The sequence below is a fragment of the Pteropus medius genome, unplaced genomic scaffold (assembly GCF_902729225.1).
Source record: "Pteropus medius unplaced genomic scaffold, Ma_sr-lr_union100, whole genome shotgun sequence".
NCBI classification, from domain to species: domain Eukaryota; kingdom Metazoa; phylum Chordata; class Mammalia; order Chiroptera; family Pteropodidae; genus Pteropus; species Pteropus medius.
In genome coordinates, this window is record NW_024352614.1 from 100,079 (window position 1) to 125,664 (window position 25,586).

Sequence of the window (25,586 nt, forward strand, 5' to 3'; positions counted from 1 at the left end):
ATTTTAAAAATATTTTACACTTACAATACCTGGATTTCCTAGGTGATCTCCCATCCAAGTACTAACCAGGCCTGACACACTGCTTAGCTTCTGAGATCAGATGGGATCGGGCTTGTTCAGGGTAACATGGCCATAGAGAGAATTTTATATAGTCATTTTTATCATGTTTCTTTCCTTCCAGTATATTATTTCTAAACCATATTTTGAAACATGTAGTGCGTTTAGTTTACTTGAACAACTTTGTTATTATAAAGAATGCTACAATGAAAAGTTTACAGTGAACTTGCAAAACTTTGTGTTTATTTCCTAAGTATGAATTATGAGAAGTGGATTAAAATACATGCCCACTTTTGAGGCTTATAGTGCATGATGCCTTTCAAGAGGATTTGTTGACTACTCAGTACATGAGAATGTTGATTCATCCTTGGAGAATATCAATTTAAAAGTTTTCACTTCTATGCCAAGCAAAATGATTATTATACTGGGGATGGCAGAATCAACATAATTCCAAATTAAATAAAGTAAAAATAAAGTTTGGAGGCTTTTATACATTTAAGTGCCCACATTCTGAAAATTAACATCCCAGGATAAGGAAGAAATTAAGGAAACTGTTTCCAGGAAACCCACAGATATTTTTGAGAATGGTACAGCTATTTTCAACTATCTGAGGACAGATTGTACAAAAAGAATTCGATTTAGATTTTTATAACTCCAGGCGGAAACTTAGAATCTATTGGTAAAGGTAACAGAAAGAATATTTCAACTTACTCTCACAAACAGGTACCTCATTATCCCAGATGACAGTATTGCCTGAGATGATGCATGTGGTAGAGGACTCACCAATTAGTCGGTATCTAGAGGCAAAGAATAATGAATATTATATTCTAAATACACAGGTAATATTCCTGCTTAAATTGTTGCTTACAGGAGATTACAATCTTAGAGAATTCAAAAGGATAATTTCCATTTGTCAAAGTACAATCACGTTCTCAAATTTTATGTCTATATTTGGACTTTTAAATTTTCTTCTTTATACCTTCTAAACTGGATAGGATCTCTCTTCTTTATTAGGTTAAGGCAAATTTTTATATAAATCTAAGGCGAATAGATTCATCAAACTAGAACCAAAGGAAATCTAAGCAGAAGAAAAGTTGAACACTAATTTCAGAATTTAAATGTTAAAGGCAAAAATTCTCAATCAGTATGCCACAAACTGGTCAAAGTGTGCCATAAAGTTTGGAAAAATTAATGACATTTATATTTACTTCAACAGACACTCTCTATAATGATGGAATGCTGGGCTGAACCATTCATGAGAATTGGTGTAAAGTAGGGTCAAACTTGATACTGCTACAAATTAAGACAAATGATTTCAAATAATAGTCAAGTGTTATTTGATATAGCTAGAATGCTGCCTTATAAACATAAAAGAAAATATGGCACCACAAACTCTATTCAAACAGCAAAATGGGGCCAAATGGAGATTAAATGAAAAGTGAGACAGCAGTGGATGTTATTTAGGTTAATGTGTAGATTCTGGCCTACTTTTGTAGGCTTTAGTTCCAATGACAATTTCGTCTTCTGAGCCTTGCAGTCCCAATCTGGTCTGCTTCATTCTTCTGGCTCCACTTAAGTTCTCGATGGGTCCCTGCTGAGCTGCCTGTGACAGTGAAGGTGCTTCCCTGGGCTTCCTGGTGTCACTTGGTGAAGAATGGGGGGTGTTCAACTCTTGGGCTGGAGAGTAAACTCTGTCCATCTGGCCTGTTCTCTGGCTACCTGGGAAGGGCGGACTTCCGACTTATCAGTGTTGGTGCCAACAGGGGAACAAGGCATCTACCTAGGTTGTCTTTTGCTGCTGGGTAGAGGACCAGGAGGCTTGGATCTAGGAGCATTACTTCCACTGGATGGAGGATCAAGAGACCCTAAGTTTGGTTCACTTTCTGATGCTGGGTTGGAAACTCACTGCCATGGGTGTAGAGTCGAGAGACACTGGCCTCAGGTCGCTTTCCAGTGCTTCGTGGAGGACACTGAGCCTCTGGCATCCCTGATAATAGTAAAGGGGGCTTCTTGCTGCTGTTTAGATCTTGCCAACCAGGCTCTGCTGACAGTGACACTCTAGGCAGAATAGGGCCCACTACTGCTGGCTAATGTGGGGCATGAGAGTCCACCCAGAATATGCTGTTTACGCAGCTGCTGGTGAGGAAAAGAGGCAGAGGTGGGGGGCCTGCCGCTTCCCGTGAGTGTGGGACATGGGAAGGATAGACTCCCCCATCTCCAATTTCTGCTTCTGCTGTTAATATGGGCAGATTGGGCCACCAGAGCCACTAAGTATAAGTCTCTCCACTATGTCTCTGCTTGGCTTCTTCTTTCCCAGTCCTATGACCAGAAAAAAAGGTTCTGCTCCTCCTCTCCCCTCCTCCCCTCTCCCCCACTCTCCTCTCCTCTCTCCCCTCCCCTCATCTCCTCTCCTCTCCCTCTCCTCTCCTCTCTCCTCTCCTCTCCTCTCCTCTCCTTTCCTCTACCTGTTGCTTGTTCCACCTTGCAGTTCTCTCCAGCACCCAGGTTGAAAGATGAAAAGAAAATGCAGGGAACTCATGATGGTGTCCTTCTCTCAGTTCTGTGGCCCCTAGCCAGTCCACCTTTCCAACTTCTATGTTCCTTTCACAGTTCTATGCCGAACTATTTCCAGGGTATTTAGTTATATGTAAAGAGAGAAGCAGGAAAAAGTGAGTCTGCCCACCTTGTCCTGGACCTGAAAGTTTTAGTAATAACTATTTAATAGCTAATTACTAAAGTTAATTCATTGTGGAAAAAAAGAAAGGTACAGAAAATCCCAGTAATAGAAAAAAAAGCTACCCAAACTCTGTTACAAGCTAATAAGCTCCCAGGAGATGGTAGTCTTGCTGGTCTGTGAACCACTTTTGGGTGGCAGGAGCTTAGAGTAAATTTTTTCAGTCTTTTCAATAAAGAGATATACACATAACATGAATATCAACTGTTAGTTAGGTGTGGTTAAACTGGACCAGGACGTGTTTTACAGTTGTGTGGCAGTCTTCTTTCACCCCCAGGATTTCTGTGTGTCCCGGACTTACTTCCCTACACTTCTCTCTGCTTCCACACTACTGAGTCCATCTTTGCTGACTTCGGGTTCTGCATTCTGTTTTATCCAGCAGCAAAGCTCAGTCTTTTTCTAGGTATCTCCCTGACATCCACTTGCTCAGAACCTATTTTGTTTAATTTTGGGGAAGTTGTACGGAGGTGTTACACTGGGGAGTGGATGCCATTAGGCATTTTACTCTATCCCTCATTTGTCTTTCTATTCCTTCTTCTCTTCAGTAACAAGCAACTTCTTCCCCTACCTTGTACAGAACAGCCCCTTGGAGGTCACCATTTTTTGAAATATAATGTCTATTCTAAGAGGAATTCAGTTTAATAACTTTTTTCCATCTCGTTATGTACATATGTATGTATGTATGTATGTATGTATGTATGTATCTTCTATATATATATGACTAATGATTTCAGTTGGAAATTGTATTTAAAATTTTTTATCCTACTTTGGTAATATCCATTAAAAATATGTATGAACCATTTACATGTATTTGTTTTCTTGATTTTTGAGGTCAAGAATGAGACTTATACTATAAATCTAGCACTTTAAAATTTTTCTTTAATTTCTAACTTTCTTGTTATGCTCTGTGATTTTAGATATAATTATATCTTTAAATTCTTCTTTAAAGAAATGATCCTATTTTACATTAAATGAAAAATTCCCATATTAAAAATAAATAATTTGATGACATGTTTTACAAGTTTTATATCTCACTGGTAAGTTTTTAAACCACTTCATTCTAACTTTTGAGTTGTTATTTTGGGTTGACTGGAGTTATCTTTCTTCCACAAAACATACCAACTTGATATAATTTGTTAGTTTTACCTTGTTTATCTGTTACTCTTGCATGTAAATGATAGCTTGGCTGTTAGAGAATAATTTAGGGCACAGTCAAAACACTGTCATTTAGTGTTGAGTGTTAGAAAAAATTATTCAATTCCATTCATGATATTTCCTTCTTTCCTGCTTTCGTATTAAACCAAAAATTTGGAGTCATCCATACTTCTCTTTTTATTTCTTACTCAATATCTGGTCCATTCATAGATTTTGCCATCTCTACCTTCATAATATATTTTGAATACAATCACTTCTCATGACTCTCAGCCCAGACACTATTGATATTTTGGACCAATCATTCTGTGATGTTAGGAGAATGCCCTGTGCATTGGAGCATGTTTAGCAGCATCCTTGGCCTCTACCCACTGGAATTCCAGTGGCACCCTCTCAGTTGTGACAACCAAAAATGTCTCCAGAGATTGCTAAATTAAGAACCGCTGTTCCAGTTCTGGCCAGGGTCATCTTTCACCTGGACAAAACAATAGCCCTTAACTTGTCTCTCTGTTTCATTTGCCCTCCAACAACAGATCCTTCATATGACAGCTAAAGTGAGTTTTTCAAATCGTAAATCAGATCATGTCACTCCTTTGCTTAAAACCTCCAGTGACCTCCTTTCAAATGTAGGTTAAAGTCCAAAGCCCGTACTGTGGCCTGCATAGCCCTTCAAGATCTGGCTCTGGCTATTCTTCAGACCACTTTCCTGTCACTCTTTTCTTCACTCACCCTGGTGTAGTCACACTGGCTTCCCTACCGAACCTTCACAGATCCAAACACATTACTCTAATAAAACTTCGTCCTTGATGTCAGGAATGCCCTTTCCCCGGTGTGGCTCAGTCCCTTGTTTTGTACAAGTCTCCAAATTTTACTGTCTCAGAGTTACCTTCTCTGACTACTCTTTGTATAATAACACCTCCATTATTCCCTGTGGTTCTCTATTCCCTCAGCCTATATATTTTTCTTCACAGAAATTATTACTCATATTGCAGTATGTATCTGTTGATTGTCTGTTTCCCTCACTATAATTTAGATTCATTAAAGATAAACTTTCTTTTGTTAACTGGTGTATTCCCAGTACCTACAGTAGTTCCTACCATAGAGTAAGTGCTCAATAAATATTTATTACACAAATATATAAATAAATGTAGTCCCACAGAGTCAACATACCATTGAATATATTTGCAAATTCAATTTGTTAAAGTTTTCTTAGATCTATGTGTTGCACAGAGGTGAGTAAATGTGATTAACTTTAAAATTTTAAAGTATACAAGTTAAGAAGATTTCCAGGGTAACATTAAAACTAATATAAACAGAGGCTATAATTTCTAAATTAGTAAAAGAAATAATGGAATAAGAATATAAAACCTAATCAACAAAATAAATTTTAAAATTGTGAAAAACATAAGTAAAAAAATAGTGCAAATAAAAAGCACAAAATAAGATGATAGGCATTAATTTTAAATATTAGTATTACATTACAAGCAAATGGATTAAACTCTTTAGTTATAATGCAGAGATTAGACTGGATTAAAGAAATCTAAGTAAGTGTTTACCATAGATTCACCTAAAACATAATGATACAACAAGGTAAAAAATAAAGAGATAAAAAAAGATTATGAAAATAATAATCAAAAGAAAATACTGTGGTTATATTAAAAATATAATAAGGAATTTAAATCTACATACAAAATAGTCTTGCACTCAAAAAGCATTGCTAGAGAAAAATAGCAACCCTATATAATGATAAATTGTAACACTCTTAGAAGATAAGCAAGTAGTAAATGCGTATGCACCTAATTACATAGCCTCCAAGATATACACAGAAAACAGATAGAAATGCAAGATATAACTTGAAAAAAAAATGACTATTATAAGATTTGGTAGATCAAGACTGTATTAGAAAAGGAACATGCTCTGTTTATTAATAAAAATAACTTAGCTATAGAGCTAGACAAGGATAGTATAAGAAGTGAAATTATTAGGACTATCGCACTCATGAGCATAAAAGAAAAAGATCTAAAACAAAATATTATAAAACAAATCTAATAATATATAGAAAATATTTATTATACTTCAAGGTGATTTCCTTGATCAAATACATTCCTAATCATAAAATTTCATGTTTAATCTGTTAATGTAGTCATCACAGTAACAGATTAAAGGAGAAAAGTCATATTATCATCTCTAAAGATGCAGAAAATACAGTTAACAAAATTCAAAATCCATTCATGATAAAAATTTTAGCAAATTAGGAATAGAACTCAAAAAAGGATGTATAATAAAACCCTATAGCAAACATCATATTTAATGTTGAATTATTGAAAGCTGTCTCCTAGGGATTAGGAACGAGGCAATTGCCCACTGTCAGCATAACATTATAGTGGAGATTTCAGCCAGCATAAGGCAAGAAAAATAAATAAGAAGAACAAGAACTGGAAAGAAATAATTGAAATTGTTCTTATTTGAATTTATGATTATACTCTTGAAAAATCCAAAAGAGTCTATAGCTAAAATATAATATCTCAAAAGAGAGTTATTCAGGTTTTGTATGTTAAATCAATATTTAAAAGTCAATTGCTATATACTAATAACAAAATAAAATAAAATACTACTATAATAGTATACCATATTAGATATCTAAGAATGAATATATTAAAAAGATATTCCAAAATTCTATGGAGAATATTAGAAACTTCTATTGAGAGTCATGCAAGAAAACATAAATGAATTGTCCGTAATTTGAAAGATTTTATTATAATGCTATAAATTTTCTGCGAATTAATATGGAGTTATAATGTAATCCCAATCAAGATTTAGAGTTACAATGGGCTGTTGATTGTCAGGAAAACAATGTAGGGTGTCATGAGTCAACACAGAGATTGGAAATAGCATAAAAAATGGAATACAGGAGAATGAAAATATGAATATGCTTCATGTAGCAAGTATTGTTTTGTGACACATCTAAAAATACTTTTATTGAGATAAAATTCACATACTATCAAATCCATTAATTTAAAGTATGTGATTAGGTGGTTTTTAGTGTATTCATAGGGTCATACTACTATCATTGCCATCTGATTTCAGAACATTTACATCACCCCCAAAAGAAAACCCATACACATTAGCAGTGACTCCCATTCCCCTTCCCCCCTGCACCCAGCCCTTTACAAACATCTACTTTCCCTATTTATTTTGGACATTTTAAATAAATAGAATTATGTGATATGTGATCCTTTGTGTTTGGCATTTTTCGCATAGCATAATGTTTTCAAGGTCCATTCATTTTGTAGCATGTGTCAGTACTCCATTTCTTTTAATGTCTGGGTAATATTCCATATTCCATTGTGTGTAAGTACCACTTCTTGTTTATCATTAATTGATGGGTATTTAGCTTGTTTCCTTTTTGGTGCTATCATGAATGATGCTGCCATGAACATTGTGTACAGGTTTTTTAAGGTGTACTGCATGATGATTTAATATACATGTACTTTGTGAAACAATTACTACAATCAAGTGAATTAACACAGCTATCACCTTTTAGTTACCAGTTTGGGGGGTTTTGTGCATGTGGCAAAACACTTAATATAATACTCTCTTAGCAAATTTCAAATATACAATACAGTATTAATAACACAGTATATTCACCATGTTGTACATTATATCCTCAGAACTTATTCATTTTATAATTGAAAGTTGTATCTTCTAACACCTCCTCATTTCCTTCAGCTCCTCAGCTCTTGGCAACCACTCTTTTACTCTCTGGGTATATGAACTCTACTTTTTTAGATTTTACATATAAGAGAAATCATACAGTATATGTTTTTCTGTGTATGGTTTCTTTCATGATGTTTTCTAGTTGAACATTTTCCTAAATGACAGGATTTCCTTCTTTTTTAATAATGCATAATATTCCATTGAATGGTTTTTTTTTTTTTTTTTTTAAGAGCTTAGAGGCTTGGTATTGAATTCTTCTTTGAATGTTTGATAAAATTTACTCATGAAGCCATTTGGTCTTGGACTTTTTCTTGTTAGGAAGTTTTTGGTTATTGCTTCAATTTCTTTACTCGTTATTGGTCTGTTCATATTTTCTATTTCTGCATGGTTCAGTCTTGGGAGGCTGTATGATTTTAGGGTTTTATTCATTTCTTTTAGGTTAGCCAAACTGTTGGCATATAATTTTTCATAGCAGTCTCTTATAATCCTTTGCATTTCTGTAGTATTGATTGTAATGTTTCCTTTTTCATTTCTAATTTTATTTATTTGAATTCTCTTCTTTTTTCTTGGTTATGTGCTGGCTGGAAAATTACTGCTCGGCTATTGCCCATGGAAACATAGGCTATCGCCCATAGGAACACAGGCTATCACCCATGGGAACATAACATTCTAACAATAAGCTTTCTGCTTCTGTACCTCTGCTTGCACACCTGACCTGTAGGTTGACAGGTAGTGAATAGGAGAAAAATAGACCTTTGCGTTTAAGACAGAATGAGGAATGGGATTTAGGCCTTAAAAACCCTGTACCTCTACATTTTGGGGCTGCTTAATTTGGGGTCTGCGAACCCCTGGCAGACCCAGCTGGCTGAATAAAGAGCATGTTTCCTATAACTCACTGATTTCTGGTGGTCCGTGTGTCTTTCCGGGGCTGGTGGCTACAACAGTTAGTCTAGTTAAAGATTCATCTACTTTATCTTATTAAGAAAGCAACTCTTAGTTTCTTTGTTCTCAGTTTTGTTTTGTTTTTTTCTAATCTCTATTTCATTTATTTCTACTCTGGCCTTTATTTCCTTCCTCTTGCTAACTTGGGCTTCATTTGTTTTTCTTTTCCTATTTCCTCAAAGTGTAAAATTAGATTGTTTACCTGAGATCTTTTTTTGTTTGTCTTAATGTAGACCTTTATCACTATAAATTTCCTTTTTAGAACTGCTTTTGTCGAATCCCATAACTGTTCATGTGCTGCGTTTCCACTTTCACTTATCTCAAATACTTTTTGATTTCCATTTGGATTTGTTTTTTGACCCATTGGTTGTTCTGGAGTGTGTTAATTTCTACATATTTGTGAATTTTTCAATTTTCCTACTGTTACTGATTCCTAGTTTTGTACCACTGTGGTTGGAAAAGATACTTGATAAGATTTTAATCTTCTTAAATTTAAGACTTGTTTTGTATTCTGACATATGATCTATCCATTGAGCATGTTCCATATGTGCTTGAGAAAAATGTGTATTCTGCTGCTATTGAGTTAGGTGTTCTGTATTATTTCTATTAGATCCATTTGTTTTATAGTGTTATTCACAACTGCTGTTTTTTATTGATTTTCTCTCTGGATGATCTATCCATTGTCTAAAATGGAGTATTAAAATTCTCTATTATCATTGTACTGCTGTTTATTTCTTCCTTCAGTTCTGTTAATGTTTGCTTTATATAGTATAGTGCTCCAAAGTTGGGTGCATATATATTTACTATTGTTACGTCCTCTAAATGAACTGGCTCCTTTATGTTTACGTAATGACCTTCTTCAACTCTTGTGACAAATTTTGACTGAAAGTCTATTTTATCTGATATTAGTATAGTGACCCCTGCTCTCTTTCAGTTACCATTTATATGGAATGTCATTTTTCATCACTTTACTTTCAGCTTTTGTGATTTCTTAAAGCTAACATGAATCTCTTGTAGGCAGCATACTGTCATATCTTGTTTTTTAAGTTTATTTGACTACTCTGTGTCTTTTTTGGAGGATTTAATCTATTCACATTTAAAGTAATTATTTATAGGTATGGACTTACTATTACAAGTTTGTTCATTCTTTTCTGACTATTTTGTAGTTCTATCTTTCTTCTCTTGCTATCTTTCTTTGTGCTCTATTAATATTTTTGTAATGCTATGCTCAGATTTCTTCCTTTCCTTTGCATATCTAGAGGTTTTTCCCCTGTGGTTACCATGAAGTTTACATAAAATGTCTTATAGTTATAACAGTCCATTTTAAGTTGATAATAACTTCAATCACATACAAAATTACAGTTTTACTTCTCCCCTCTGCCTCACATTTTATGCTGCTGATGTTACACTTTACATATTTCAAATTGTATACGTATTAATAAATATTCAATTAAAAGCGACTTATACACCACCAGTATAGTATTATAGCATTCTAAATTTGACATGTTTCCAGTTCTTTAAGACATATATCCAGGAGTGAAATTGCTAAATAATATGCCAATTTTATGTTTAACTGTTTAAGTAACTGGTAAATTATTACCTAAGGCAGCCACCCATTATACATTCCCACTAGCAATATATGAAGCTTCTAATTCTTTCATATCTTCACTAACACTTATTATTGACTGTCTTTTAGATTATTGCCATCTTTGTAGATATGAAGTGGTATCTTACTCTGGTTTTGATTTGCACTTCCTTAATGACTGGTACTTATTGGCCATTTTTATTTTTCTTTGGAGAAATATCTATTTAAAAACTGCCCATTTAAAAAAACCATGTTATCTTTTAATTGTTGAGTTGTAAGAGATTTTTATATATTATAGATATGAAATTCTTATAAAATCTTTAATTTTCAAATATTTTCTTCCATTTTATGGGTTTCCTTTTTACTTTTTTGGGGAGTGTTTTTTGCAAGTTTTTAATTTTCTTGAAGTCTAATTTTGCTTATTTTTCTTTGATTCTTTGTACTTTGGGTGTCATATTTAAGAAACCATTGCCTAGTCCAAGTTCGTGGAGATTTATACCTATGCTTTCTTCAAAGATTTTTATAGTTTTAGCTCTTAATTTAGGTCTTTTATCTACTTTGAGTTAATTTTTATATATGGTTAGAGATATGGTCCTACTTAATTCTTTTGCATTTGATTATTCAGTTACCCCTGGACCAATTGTTGAAAAACCATTTTTTCACCATTGTATTGTCTTGACACCCTTGTTGAAAATCAGTTGATTATAAATATATGGGTTTAATTGTGGATTCTCAAGCTATTCTCTAACTCTGTATATCTGTCTTTATGACAGTACCACTCATTCTACTGAAGGTTTGTGCAAGTTTTGAAATTGAGAAGTTTTCTTTAACAATAGTGGTTTGACTGTCTGGGTGCCTTGCATTTTCATATGAATTTTAGGATCAGCTTGTTGATTTTTGCAAAAGAATGCTAGCATTTGTAGAGATTATGTTGACTCTGTAAGTCAATTTAATGAGGTCAATATTATAGGTCAATATTGTTGCAATCTTAACAATATTAGGCCTTCCAATGAGTGAACATGGAAAATCTTTCATTTATTTAGGTCCTCTTTAATTTTGTAGCAACAATGTTTTGTGATTTTCAGTGTAGACTTTGATACTTCTTTGGTTTAGTTTATTTCTAAGTATTCTATTATTTTGATACTATTGCAAGCAGAATTACTTTCACTTTCAAATTGTTCAAATGCTACTGTATAGAAATGTAATTTAGTTTGGCATATTCATCTTGTATTTTGAAATCTTGCTGAAGAATTTATTAGCTATAATAGGTTTTTTGGTATGTGTCTCTAATCTTTAGGATTTTTTATACAAAACTTGTCATTTGCAAACAGAGATTGTTTTAATTCTTCCTTCGCATATGGATACCTTTGGTTTATTTTCCTTGAGTAATTGTTCTGGCTAGAACCTTTGGTACAATGTTGTATAAAAATGGTGGAAAGTTTGAGAGCACTTTTAATTTACATAAATGTGTGCGTCATATGTGTATATATGTCTGTGTGTGTGTACAAGGGCTGTAAAAATATATTTCTTAGCTGTGGGTCATGGTAAATAAGTTTAAAAACCACTGTCCTAGAGAAACTTATGCACGTATGTCCCAGGAGACATGTATAAATGTGTTTATATCAGTAATGCTTATAATAGCCAAAATAAAACAAAGTGAAACAAAAGTAGAAACAATCCACTATCTAACAAACAACTAAGAACAAATAAATAAGTTGTGATTTAATCATACAAGGGAATGCCATCTGAAGTAAAAACAAATTAACGACAACCACATGGATAAGTATTAGAAACAAACTATTAAATAAAGAAAAAAAGTTGAAGACAAGTACATATAATATCATGCTATTTATAGAGAGCTAAAATTAGACCTATACATAGCAGGACTATCCATAGCAGAAAATAAAAAAGAAATGCCAGGAAATGAAAAACACAGAATTTAAGATGGCGGCTACTTCTGGATAGGTTCTGGAGATGGAAGAATGAGAATTGGGAGAGGCACGCAGGAGGCTTCCAGTACTAGTAATGTTTATATATATAAATTTTTTTTCCCCAGGAATATGTAAATTGAGTTCTGTTTAGGTTATTTGATTTTTTCTTTAAATTTGCATTGGTACAAGTTGTGTTTCTTTTCTTTTTTTAAATTTTATATTTTTCAATTCAAATTGACATTTAATATTATTTTATATTAGTTTCAGGTGTACAGTGTAGTGGTTAGACATTTATATAGTTTATAAAGTAATCCCCCTGATTAGTCTAGTACCCAAGTGGCACTGTATCTAGGTATTACAATATTGTTGACTATATTCCCCATGTTGTACTTCACATCCCCGTGACTTTTTGTAACTACCAATTTGTACTTCTTAATCCCTTCACTTTTTTCACCCAGCCTCATAACTCCTCCCTTCTAACAACCATTAATTTGTTCTCTGTTATCTATGAGTCTGTTTCTGTTTGGTTTGTTCATTTATTTTGTTCTTTAGATTTCAGATATAAGTGAGATCATATCGTATTTGTTTTTCTCTGACTTATTTATTTCAATTAGCATAATACTTTATAGGTCCATCCATGTTGTCGCAAATGGTAAGATTTCATTTTTTTTCATGGCCAATAATATTACATTATATATATTTACCGCCTCTTATTTAATCAATTGTTTAGTTGCTTAAGTTGCTTTCATATCTTTGCTGTTGTAAATAATGCTGCAATGAACATATGGGTACATACATCTTTTTGAATAAGTGTTTTGGATTCCTTCAGATAAATACTCAGAAGTGGAAATGCTGGGTCATAAGGTAGTTCTATTTAAAAATTTTTAAGGAATATTGAGACTGCTTTCCACAGCAGTGGCTGTACTAATTTGCAATCCCACCAACAGTGCACAAGGGCTCCCTTTTCTTCACACCCTCACCAAACTTTGTTTGTTGACTTATTAATGATAGCCATTCTGACAGGTGTGAGGTGACACCTCATTATGGTTTGAATTTGCATTTCTCTGATGATTATTGACGTTGAACATCTTTTCATATGTCTATTGATCATGTGTATGTTCTCTTTGGAGAAATGTCTATTCAAGTCCTCTGCCCATTTTTAAATTAGATTGTTTATCTTTTTGGCATTGAGTTGTATGAGGTTTTTTTTTTTATATAAATTTTGGGTATTAATCTTTTATTAGATGTACCATTTGTGAATATCTTCTCCCATTCAGTAGATTGTCTTTCTGTTTTGTTGATGGATTCTTTTGCTGTGCAAAAGCTTTTTAGTTTAATGTAGTCTCATTTGTTTATTTTTTCTCATTTCATTTGCCTAAGGAGATATATTAGAAAAAAAATATTACTAAGAGCGGTGTCAGAGAGTTTATTGCTTGTGCTTTCTTCTAACGGTTTTATGATTTGGGGTCTTATATTTAAGTCTTCAATCTATTTTGAGTTTATCCATGTATATGGTGTAAGAAGGTGGTCTAGTTTCATTATTTTGCATGTATCTGTTTAGTTTTCTCACCACCACTTATCAAATAAACTATCTTTACTTCATTGTATATTCTTGCCTCCTATGTCATAGATTAATTGACCATATAGGCATGGATTTATTTTGGACTCTCCATTCTGTTCCATTGATCTATATGTCTGTTTTTATGCCAGTACCATGCTGTTTTGATTACTATAGCCTTGTATTATAGTTTGAAATCAGATAGCATGATATCTCCAACTTTATTCTTCTTTCTCAAGATTGCTGTGGCCTTTTGGTGTCTTTGCAGTTCTGTATAAATTTTAGGATTATTTGTTCTAGTTCTGTGAAAAATGCCATTGTTATTTTGATAGGGATTGCACCGAATCTATAGATTGCTTTGGGTAAATGTGGACATTTTAACAATATTAATTCTTTCTATCCATGATCATGGTATATGCTTTCATTTATTTGTATTTTTTTTAATTTCTTTTTTCAATGTCTTTAATTTTCTGAGTATAGGTCTTTTAACTTCTAGATTAAATTTATTCCTAGGTATTTTATTTATTTTTTGATGCAACTGTAAATGGTATTGTTTTCTTAATTTCTCTTTCTGATAGTTTGTTATGTGTGTATGAAAATACAACTGATTTCTGAATATTAATTTTGTATTCTACTACTTTACTGAATTTATTTATCAGTTTCAATAGTTTTTCTTTTTGATGGAATCTTTAGTGTTCTCTCTATATAATATTATGTCATCAGAAAATAATGACTTTTTCTTTTTAATTCTTCCTTTTCGATTTGGATTTCTTTTATTTCTTTCTCTTGTCTGATTGCTGTGGCTAGGATTTCCAATATTATTAGAAATGGTGAAAGTGGACATCCTTGTCTGGTTCTTGATCTTAAGGAAAAAAATTTTAGCTTCTCACCATTGAGTATGATGTTAGCTATGAGTTTGAGGTATGTTCCCTCGGTTCATACTTTGCTGAGAGTTTTTATGATAAACGGATACTGGATTTTGTCTAATGCCTTTTGTTCATCAATTGATATAATTGTATGATTTTTAGCCTTCATTTTGTTTATTTTGTGTATTATGTTAATTGATTTACAATTATTGAACCAACCCTGCATCCCAGGAATAAATTCCACTTGATCATGGGGTATGATTTCTTTAACGTTGCTGAATTCTAATTGCTAATAATTTGTTGAGGAGTTTTGCATTTATGTTCGTTAGGAATAATGGCCTATAGTTTTCTTTTTTTATAATGTCTTTCTCTGGTTTTGGAATCAGGATAATGAAGGCCTGGTAAAATGAGATTGGGAGCTTCCCAGTCTCTTGAATTTTCTGGAATAATTTGAGAAGGATAGGTGTTAATTCTTCCTTCAATGTTTGGTAAAATTCACCTGTAAAGACATCTAGTCCAGGACTTTTGTTTGTGAGGAGTTTTTTGATTACTTATTCAATTTCAATAGTAGTAATCAATCTGTTCAGATCTGTATTATCTTGATTCAATCTTGGAAGATTTTACATTTCTAGGAATTTATTCATTTCTTCCAGATTGTCCAATTAGTCAGCATATAATTGTTCATAGTATTTTTAAAATAATCTTTTTGATTTCTGTGGTGTCAGTTGTCATTCCTCTTTCATTATTGATTTTATTTATTTAGGTCCTCTTTCTTTTTTCTTGATGAATGGTTAAAGATTTATCAATTTTTGTTTATCTTTTCAAAGAACTCTTGTATTGTCTTTTTAGACTCTAATTCATTTATTTTTGCTGTGATCCTGTTATTTCCTTTTTCTGCTCACCTTGGGCTTTTTTTTTTTTTTTTTGCTGTTCTTTTTCTATTTCTTTAAGTGTAAGGTTAGTTTTTTTTTTATTTGAGGTTTTTCTTGTTTCTTGAGGTGATCTGTATTCCTATGAATTTCCATCTTAGGACTGCTTTCTCTGTGTCCCATAGATTTGGAGTCATTTGTTTCTGTTTTTATTTGTCTGAAGTATCTTTAGATTTCTTCCTAGATGTCATTTTTAAATCATTTATGGTTTAGTAGCCTGTTATTTAACCTCCATGTGTTAGTGTGTTTTTCAGTTTTTTTCTTATAATTGATTTCTAGTTTCATACCATTGTGGTCAGAGAAAGCACTTGATAGAATTTCAATCTTCTTAAATTTGCTGAGATTTGTTTTGTGACCTAGCATGTGGTCTATCTTGGAAAATGTTCCATGGGCAAAAATGTATGCTGCTTTGTGATCAAATGCTCTAAAAATATCAATTAAATCCATCTGGTCTAATGTGTCATTTAAGGCTGCTTTTTTTGTTGTTAACTTTCTGTTTGGAAGATCGGATCATCGGTGTCAATGGTGTGTGAAAGTCCCCTATTATGATTGTATTACTGTTAATTTCTCGTTTTATGCTCGTCAATACTTTCTTTATATATTTAGGTGCTGCTATGGGTGAATAAATGTTTACAGGGATTATATTTTCTTTTTGGATTGATCTCCTTATTATTAAGAAATGCCTTTCTTTGTTCTTATTATAGCCTTTGTTTTAAAGTTTATTCTGTCTGATATAAGTATTACAACCCCAGCTTTTTTCATTTCCATTTGCATGAAATATCTTCTTCCATCCCTTTACTTTTAGTCTCTGTGTGTCTTTTTGTGTGAAGTGGGACTCCTATAGACAGCATATGTATAGGTCTTGTTTTCTTTTCTATTCAACTACTCCATGCGTTTTGGTTGGAGCATTTAATCTACCTATATTTAAAGTGATTATTGGTAGTTACATAGTTATTGCCATTTTATTTTTCATATATATGTTCTTTTTCTTCTTAGAGAAGTCTCTTTAAACTTTCTTATAATATTCGTTTGGTGGTAATGAACTCCTTTAGATTTTTCTCGTCTGAGAAGCTCTTTATCTCTCCTTCAATTTTAAATGATAGCTTGCTGGGTCAAATAGTCTTGGTTGTAGGTCCTTTCTTTTCATCACTTTGAATATTTCATGCCGTTTCCCTCTGGCCTGCAAAGTTTCTATTGAGAAATCAGCTGACAACCTTATGGGAGCTATCTTGTAGTTTACTGTCTTCCTCTTGCTGCTTCTAAGATTCTCTTTTTGTCTTTAAACTTTGGCATTTTAATCATGGTGTGTCTTGGTATGGGCCTCTTTAGGTTTCTCTTGTTTGGGACTATCTGTAATTGGACTTGTATATCTATTTCCTTTAACAGGTTAGGAAAGTTTTCAGTCATTATTTCTTGAAATAGATTTTTAATTCCTTGCTCTCTCTCTTTTCTTTCCAGTATCTCTATTATGCAAATGTTGGTGTGCTCGATGCTTTCCCAGAGGTTCCTTAAACTATCCTCAGTTTTTAAAAGTCCTTTTTCTTTCTGGTGTTTCAGTTGGGTGTTTTCTGCTACTTTGTCTTCCAAATCACTGATTTCATTCTTTGCTTCATCTAATCTGCTGTTGATTCCTTCTAGTGTATTCTTTATTTTAGTCATTGTATTCCTCATTTCTAAGTGGTTCTTTTTTATGATTTCTATGATGTGCGTGTATGTGTGCTTACTATCTCTTTGTTAAAGTTCTCACTATATTCCTTGAGCATCCTTATAACCAGTGTTTTGAACTCTGTATGTGATAGATTGCTTGCTTCCATTTTGTTTGGTTCTTTTTCTGGGTTTTTCTCCTGTTCTTTTATTTGAGACATGTTTTTTTGTCTCCTCGTTTGTGTCTGTTTAATTTTTGCCTCTTTGTATCTTTCTATTTATTAGGTAGATCTGCTAGTAGGTGTCCTGTGGGGCCCACTATCACCTGATCACCTGAGCTAGGTGGTCCAGGAGTGTCCCTTGTGAGGGTTGTGTGTATCATTCTGTTGTAGTTCAGGTTTGGTTGCTGTTGGCATTTCAGTGAGTAAGATTGACTCTCAGGCTGACTGACTGTGAATATTGACCACAACCACAGTGTACTAGCTGCTGTGAGGGAGCTGATGTCATGGAGTCTGATTTGCCACAGTGAGCTCTTGTGTCTGCCAAGATCACCCTTTGGGTGTGCCACTTGTGGGGCTAAATGCATAGTGCTCTGCTGTGATCCTAAGCCACCCACTGGGTGTGTTGGCCCTTGGCCTCTTGAAAGGGGCTCCATTGCCGACCAATGTCAGTTTCTGCTAGGCTACCTGGCAAAAGTTACAAAGCAATCCATGGCTGGTCATTTCTTGTGCTGAACCTGGAGATGCATAGGAGAGGCCATGCTGTAAACAGAGGCTGGCTGTTACCAGTAGCAGTCCTAGGGCAGCTCAGCAAAAGGCTCAGGGCACCCTGAGGCTGCCGCTGCCTGTGGGCTAGTCATAAGGCTCAGCTGCTGAAAGAGTCATGGGCAGTATGAGGGTTGGTTGAAGCATAGTCTCAGGGAGTCACCAGGGTAAGGAAAGTGGTGTTCACCAGGTCAATGCACATTACAATTTGGCTTTGTTGGGGGAGGGCTCAATGCAGGAAAGATGGCACCTGCCACTGGCCGCAGGGGAGGAAGGCTCAACATAGGGACAATGGCAGCTGTTCTTCCCGCCCTTGCTCTGAAACCAGAAAACTCAGTCTCTCTCTCTGTATGTCTCTGATACTTCCCTAGCTAAAGTCCCTCCATTAGAGCCCAGGGTGAGTGACTGGGAGTGAAAGGTTCTCTGTGCAGCCCTTTACAAGGATGCCTGGGTTTCCAACAGTCTTCCATCTCATCCAGTTGGATGGAACTGCAGCTGATTTTCACTGCTAGATGTTATGAGGGCTCCTCTTTCCGGCATAGGTGTTCCCAGCTGGGGAGACTTGCCTGGGGCTAGGACCCCACAGGCCTCAGCGGGGACCTCTCCAGCTGAGATATATCCCTCCTGATTGTCAATTGTCACATGTAGGTGTGAGACCAGCCTGTTTTACATCTCTGCCCCTCCTACCAGTCTCGATGTGGCTTCTTCTTTACATGCTTAGTTATAAGACTTTGTTCAACTACTCTTCAGATGGTTTTCCAGGTCTATAATTTAGTTGTAATTTTAATGTGGTCATGGGAGGAAGAAAGCACTGCATTCACCTACTCTGTCATCTTAATTGCAATGTTTCTTAAAGTCAGTAGTGTATCCACTTAAGTTTATTTTACAGTTATTGTTATTTTAATTTTTCACTTGCTTTTTTGTATGAATTGCAAGTAAGCAATAAGGAATAAAATCAAAGCAAATGTTAAGATATAAGGTGAAGCAGTCTCTCTACTTTTTTTCTAAATTGGTTGTCTCCCCCCAAGGATAAGCTAAAAATATGCCCACAGCAAGATTCCTGCACTGTGTGTACTTCTGGAGAGGTGCTATAGCAATAAAAAACTACCCATTCCCCACATCTGCTCCATCATCTCAATTAAATCATTCTTTCCCACCGCTTCCTGAATCCACCACATACATCTAACTCTCATTGCTTTGAGGTAAGAATATATGTGCAGGTCAACTAGTGTTTGTTCCATTTTCTCCTTTAGAAAGCTGGTTTTTCCATCTAATGAAGGCTACCCTTGGTTTTAGGTTCATTAATTTGGTGTGCAACAGGCATTCCTTTTCCCCAAGTTTGTAGTATTGATACAGATGTTTTTGTTGTTGTTGTTGTTGTTTTGTTTTGTTGCTTTGGGGTTTTTTTTTGGAAATATTTGTTTAGTCATTTCAAGGGTAGTTAAATGCCCAGATTCAAACCACTACCTCTGCTTAGAAATCTGACTACTATTAGTGAACAGATAATTTAACTCTCTATCTAGTACTATTGCTTAGAGATTGGTGTTATAATTCTTGAACTGTCATACCAAACAATGTTACTGCCAACTCACCCTTCATTACAAGAGTAATTAATAATTGATCCAAGCCGATTATCTCCCTTTGTGTCCATTTTGCCATTTATGGGGTCTGGAAGAGAGCCACATGATTTACCTATGAGAAAGAAGCAGAATTTGGAAACTGAGTGTAGAATACTTGGAACTTCTCTTAGACATAAGGTCCCAACCCGGCTATCACTTACTGAAGAGTATTTGTAGTTCCATAGATTTTGTCACCTTGAGGAATCTCACGAGATGCCTCAAAAATCAACCACGTACTAAGGACCACTTTTAAAAAGACCTCCCCTCCAGTTCTGTCTCACCTCCATATTGTGCCTCCCAGAAAAAATGTAAACTTTACTTGTTACCAAAATGTTTACTCTGTGAGTCGATCAGTATAAAGTAAAGATCTAAAACACTGGACTTTTTTTCCGCTTGCACTTTTCTTTTCTTTCCTGAGTCATTCATTAGTTAGTTTCAGTTATGAAAATGAGAGACCCTTAGTGAATGGAGACCCTTAATCATGCCTTGTAATGTTCACTTGTCAGGAAATAAACTTGTAATGAAAGTGCCAGGAACTCAAAGTAGTAGGAAGATATGACCTACAAGAATAACTCTCACATCTACCGTACCTTAGGCAAACTTACCAAATCATATGTGTCTCAATTCCAAATGTGAACAATTGTGTCAGATCTTATGAATGTTTAACTGATTCGGAGGAATTCTCAGTCCAGAGTTACTTACGTGAACAATTTTTAGGGCTTGACCAGACTAAATTTTTTTGGCAGGTGATATAGAACACTCTCTTGTAGTAACCAGGGCGGCATTCATACTTTAAACTTGTTCCAACTGGAAACTCATTCTCATCAGTCAGTGTTATAGGTCTGGCAAATTGAAAGTGCTCCGGGGCTTTGCATTGACCTGGAGACCAAGACCACAGCAACATCAAAGTCAGTGGAGGAACTTCTTCCTACCTGCTCTTTCACTTCAACATGATTTATAGATATGATTATAGAAAAAAAAAAAAGAACACTCTAATAATGGTAAAAGGTTTGCTTCTCATAACAACAATGTTAGAAATGAGCTTTTAAAATCACCAAGTACTGATTTAAAAAGTCCCAACTATTTTAAAGGGAATTAAGATATATCTCTATCTCTATTCTTTCACCGAAGGAAAACCTAATCATAGCTTCAAATTTTAGACAGTCACAAAGTGTTGTGCCCTGACTTTATCTATCCCATCCTCATTTATCATTTCCTTGTGTAATAAGATGTCCTCATGCATTTTACTGTCCATTTTCACTCTAGGGGACCACCCAGACCTAGCGGGACTATAAGCTTCTTCTCTGGCCTTCAGTAACAGTCACCACTGTTGGAAGTCTGTTGTCAAGTCAATTATTTCAGCACAAGGAAATTTAGCACAGTTTTTGTAGACAATGCTCAAGAACTTAAGCTATATTTGAAAAAGAACACTTTCATTATGGTAAAAAGATTGCTTCCCTTAGCAGCAACTTTATAAATGAGGTTTTAAATCAGCATACACCATTTAAAAAGTCCCTTCTATTTTCAAGGCCATTGAGATATAGCTATATTTATATCTATATCTATATCTATCTGTATCTTTCTATATCTCCCTATATCTATTTGTATCTTTATATCTATATATCTATATCTATATATTTATACCTATATCTAATCCATTATTTTTTATTTATTTTTAAAATTAAGTTTATTAGGGTAACATTGGTTAATGCAATTATATAATTTTCAGGTATATGTTATAATTTGACATTTGTATATTTTATTGTGTGGTTACCATCCAAATCTATCTATTATTTTTTATTACACACATATATTTAACAATACAGCTTTACATAGAATGCTAAGAGCACTTTCTTCATATTTTACAGAAGAACTTGAAACATGAACTTTCTATTAATAGTCAAATCATAACACAGCCAAACCTAACTCATAAATAGATGCATTACAATTTATTTAGAGTTTAAAGGCTTAATGACAAAAATGAGGGAAAGGAAAAGCATAGATTTGTTTTACATAACTGGATGAAAATTAGACTCAAGAAATAGTCAATAAAATTTAATATGGCCTCATGCACCCTGAAGGAGGTGGTGCTTGATGCAGAGGGATGATCACTATGCCCAAATAATATCCTATATGGAACTTCTGCGGTTGCAGAGTCATGGGCTCCTCAGTCTCCTTTCTCCCAGACATGGTGTTGCCAATCTCCTTTACTCGATAGCCAGGTTTTTTCATAGCCATAAAAACAATTGCAAAATTAAAGTGTGTGCTTTCCTTTCTAGCTTCTGTGTAGACCTCTTTCACTAAACTAGCCAGTTATTTTAAGGTTGTATCCATCCAGGTGTAGATCTGCAATTTGCTGGACTGCATGTTCCTGTGGGAGAATTCATCCATTCTGCAGTGGTGGTGGCCCATTGTCGTTGTTGAAAGCACACTGCAGCAGTGAGAAAATCTTCCGGTCAATTGGCTTCTCCATCTCTTTCATTTCCTCCTGAATTACGTGAGATTCCACTGCTATCTTCCTCCAATGGCCCTGGAGGCGCTCACTCTGACCTTCAAACCCCAAAGAGAACATGAGAATGAAGTCTAATCTATCTATTCTTTCACTGAATTGAAAACTAATTCATAGCTTCAAATTTTAGCCAGTCAGGAAGTGTTGTGCCCTGACTTTATCTATCCCATCCTCATTTATCATTTTCCTGTGTATTAAGATGCCTTCATGCATTTCACCATCCATCTTCACTCTAGTGAACCATCCAGACATAGCAGGACTATAATAAACCTCTTCTCTGGCCTTCAGGAGCAATCAAAATGTTAAAAGATATTGCCAATATACAGATGTCAGTTGTTTCAGCACAAAGGAAATTCAGCACATGCTTTGTAAGCAAAGTTCAACAACTAAAGCTACACTTTGCTTTATGAGAGTATATATTTTAAAATACAAATCTTGAAATAAATATTAGACTCAATTAGTTCCCCTTAAAGCCTAAAGGTTTAAGTTAAAGTAATAAAAATATAATTTAGAGTTAAATAATATATAATCAAGAAGAAATATCTGTTGGAAAAGTATTATCACTTTACATTAGTTTTGGGAATTGCTTCTGTTTTGGTTAATCACCTATTCTTCCCCACATTCCCTGCTAACTAACTCAAATCATGGAGGGTAGATTGAGCCTGATCCATCAATTGTCCAATTTTATGAAGCTTTAAAGAATCAACCTTTGCATTTATTGATTTACTGTTAACTTTTCTTCATTTAATCTTTACTGAAATTTCCTTGAGTTTATTTGCTGCACTTTAAAAAAAAATAAATTTCTTAAAATAATAACAAGTTTTTTTTCAACTTTTCACATTTTCTAAAATAAATATTCAGATTATTATTTTTATTCTAAGCATAAATTTAGCTGCATTCCAAAAGTTTTAAAGTACCATATTTTTGTTTTTTTAGCTCCAAATATTTGATAATGGCTACTATAATTTCCTCATCGACCCATGGCTTATTTAGAAATATTTTGCATAATTTACAAACATTTGAGGAATTTTTTAAACCTGTGTATTTATTATCAATCTTTGAAATTGATGTTTATTGTCTGGCTCAGTATATGATTAGCTGAGATAATTCTGTAATGCATATTTGTAAAAAAAGGTGTGTCTGTGGTGAGTGTAGTGTTGTGGGCATGCCGGTGAGGCCCAGTTAACAATTAATCATATTTGTTCAAATCTTTTAGATACTTACTGGTTGGGGGACGAGGGGGTGGTCTGCTTATTGTACCAGATATTAAAAGAGTTGCGTTAAAATATTTCATCTTCTTGTACATTTGTCTTATTTCTTTTTCTAATTCTGTCCATTTTAATTTTATTTTTATTATGTTTTGCAGTAGATTATGTCTATGTCTAGTAATAAGTTTTGTTTCAAATTCTACTTTGTCTACTTTATTTTAAGATAAATACAAAACAAAAAATAAGATCATAGATTAATCCTCAATATATCAATAAGTATTTTAAATATAAACATAGAATAATAATTTAAGGACAAAGATTGCCATATTTACCGAATCAGCTTTCTTTGTTTTCTTTTGCATGGTATATTTTCTTCCTTTTATATTCATTCATTTTGTCATGTTGTCATTTTGTCATGTATGAACATGTATACTATTTCTGTTGTATGTACTGTATAGTTTTTATTTTTAATTCATTATGATAGAGGATCCAAAACTTAGTTCATAGAGCTGCGAGGGTTTCAATAATATTTTTGTGTCATTCTTAGCCAAAAGAGAAACACTTAACAGTTCCATTTATTAGGTCCAAATAACTTAATAAGTCTGGTGTTCACCATAATTTTTAATAATGGGATATTGAACACTTAAATTCTCAAACTTTGGAATCAGATTATAAACTGCCATCTCATTTCCCATTTCACATAATTTTCTTTTCATACATTTTCTTTTTTTATGTCTGATCTTTTTTATTTGTACTTTTATAAAATCTCATTTTTGTCTTAACTCAGGCTTAAAGGTAGAAGCTCTCAGAGAGGAAAGTCTCAGTCTCTTGGCCATCTGTTTCTGGCAGTTTTCTTTGGCCTCCTTCATTCTCTTGGCCAAAAGTTTAGCATATACTGCAGCCTCTTCCTTTATTTTCTTAGTATGCTGTTTCTTCAGAGCAACACGCCAACATTTGTGTTGCAGGAAGCATGGAGTAACGAGATGCTGAATCTTGGGTGCTTTAGTCCTAGGTTTTTTCCTGCTTTCTTTGTTTAAGGGCTTTCTCGCAAAGTATTGGCAGACATCACCTTCCTCAGAAAGACTGAAAAGTTTGCGGATTCTGCTCACTCTTTTGGGCCCTAGGTGACTAGGCACAATAGTATCAGTGAGACTAAGAATATCTTTCTCTCCTTTTAACAATGACCAAGTTGAGAACGCTCAGCTCGGCATCCACAATGCAACCTCGAAGAGATTTGTGCTTTCTTTCTGCAGTCCTCCTTGGTCTATAACAGGATTGCCCCTTACTTAGTAGCAGGCAAACACAGCTGTGGGTCAAGATACCTTGCTTCATTGGGAAACCTTGTTTGTCATTCCTACTGATTAGAACCACATAACCCATCCATTCTTCACCCAGAGCTTCCACAGCAACTTCTGTGGCCATACGCTTCTCATAAAAGGTTCAAAGTTTATGTTCATCACCCACTCCAATGAGCTTCTGGCAGCCAGTGATTGGGAAAGAGACATTCAGCTTCATCAAGAAGCAGCCTACCGCCTCTGAGGAGCCACGAAAAAGAGTGGTACATTTCCTTTATCACAACCGAAGATCCAGCTTTGCAAAGATTTGATGTCATCAAGAGGAACCTACTGCAATCTAATGTAACCAGGAGCCACTATGAGCTAGTAATGTGCACAGTATCTGAGAAATATGGAGTGTTGCTAGGTTTCCATTGAAAATTTAAAATATCCCACAGGCCCGCTGTGAGTTCATGGAGGCCCCTAGGGCACTTCAGCCCACAGTTTAGGAATTGTGGCAATATGACTATCTATGTCTTTAAAGTGGAATTGTCTGTTTATATTTAACATAATTGGTGATATATTTGGAATTAGATCTACTATCTTACTATTTGTTTTTTATTTGACCTATTTTTTATTATCTTCTATTTCACTCTCCTTGTGATAATCAATTATAATTATTGTATTGTTGTTTTTATTAGATTATTTTATTGCTCCCTTAAAGAAAACATACAATATTAACGTATTAACATGTTATTAACAATTATTTTCCCAACAGTGCAAGAACGATTGAAAATGCTAACTTCATTTACTTTTTTCTTGTTTTTTTGTTCTATCCTCATCATGTATTTCAATTCTACATATATTTTAAACTTCCACTAGTCATATTCAATATATACACTGCAGGTTGTTTGTTGGGTTGTAACCATTTGCTACAAAACTGGACCCTAATAGTAATAGATTTTCTCGGCAGGCTCAGCTAAAATTTTGAAAATATATGTAGAAATGTATGGTAGGCTAAATAAGGAGCTTTCAAAGACATCATGCCCTAATCCTTGGAGCCTGTGAACATCACCTAATATTGTAACTGGCTTTGC

The 25,586-nt window shown here is 34.3% G+C and overlaps 1 protein-coding gene and 2 pseudogenes across 1 annotated transcript in view; all 3 read right to left on the reverse strand.

Annotated features, from left to right (window-relative positions):
• The window catches only part of LOC120589495 (complement receptor type 2-like), a 124,281-nt gene that overhangs the window by 51,348 nt on the left and 47,347 nt on the right, over positions 1-25,586 (reverse strand). The window contains exons 19-21 of the mRNA XM_039847009.1: positions 20,201-20,377; positions 19,472-19,571; positions 769-854 (exon numbers count right to left, since the gene is read on the reverse strand). Of these exons, the coding sequence (XP_039702943.1) occupies positions 769-854; positions 19,472-19,571; positions 20,201-20,377 (363 nt within the window). The remainder of the gene's footprint in view (positions 1-768; positions 855-19,471; positions 19,572-20,200; positions 20,378-25,586) is intronic.
• Positions 21,324-22,743, reverse strand: LOC120589498 (histone deacetylase complex subunit SAP18-like; annotated as a pseudogene).
• Positions 23,587-25,217, reverse strand: LOC120589497 (40S ribosomal protein S6-like; annotated as a pseudogene).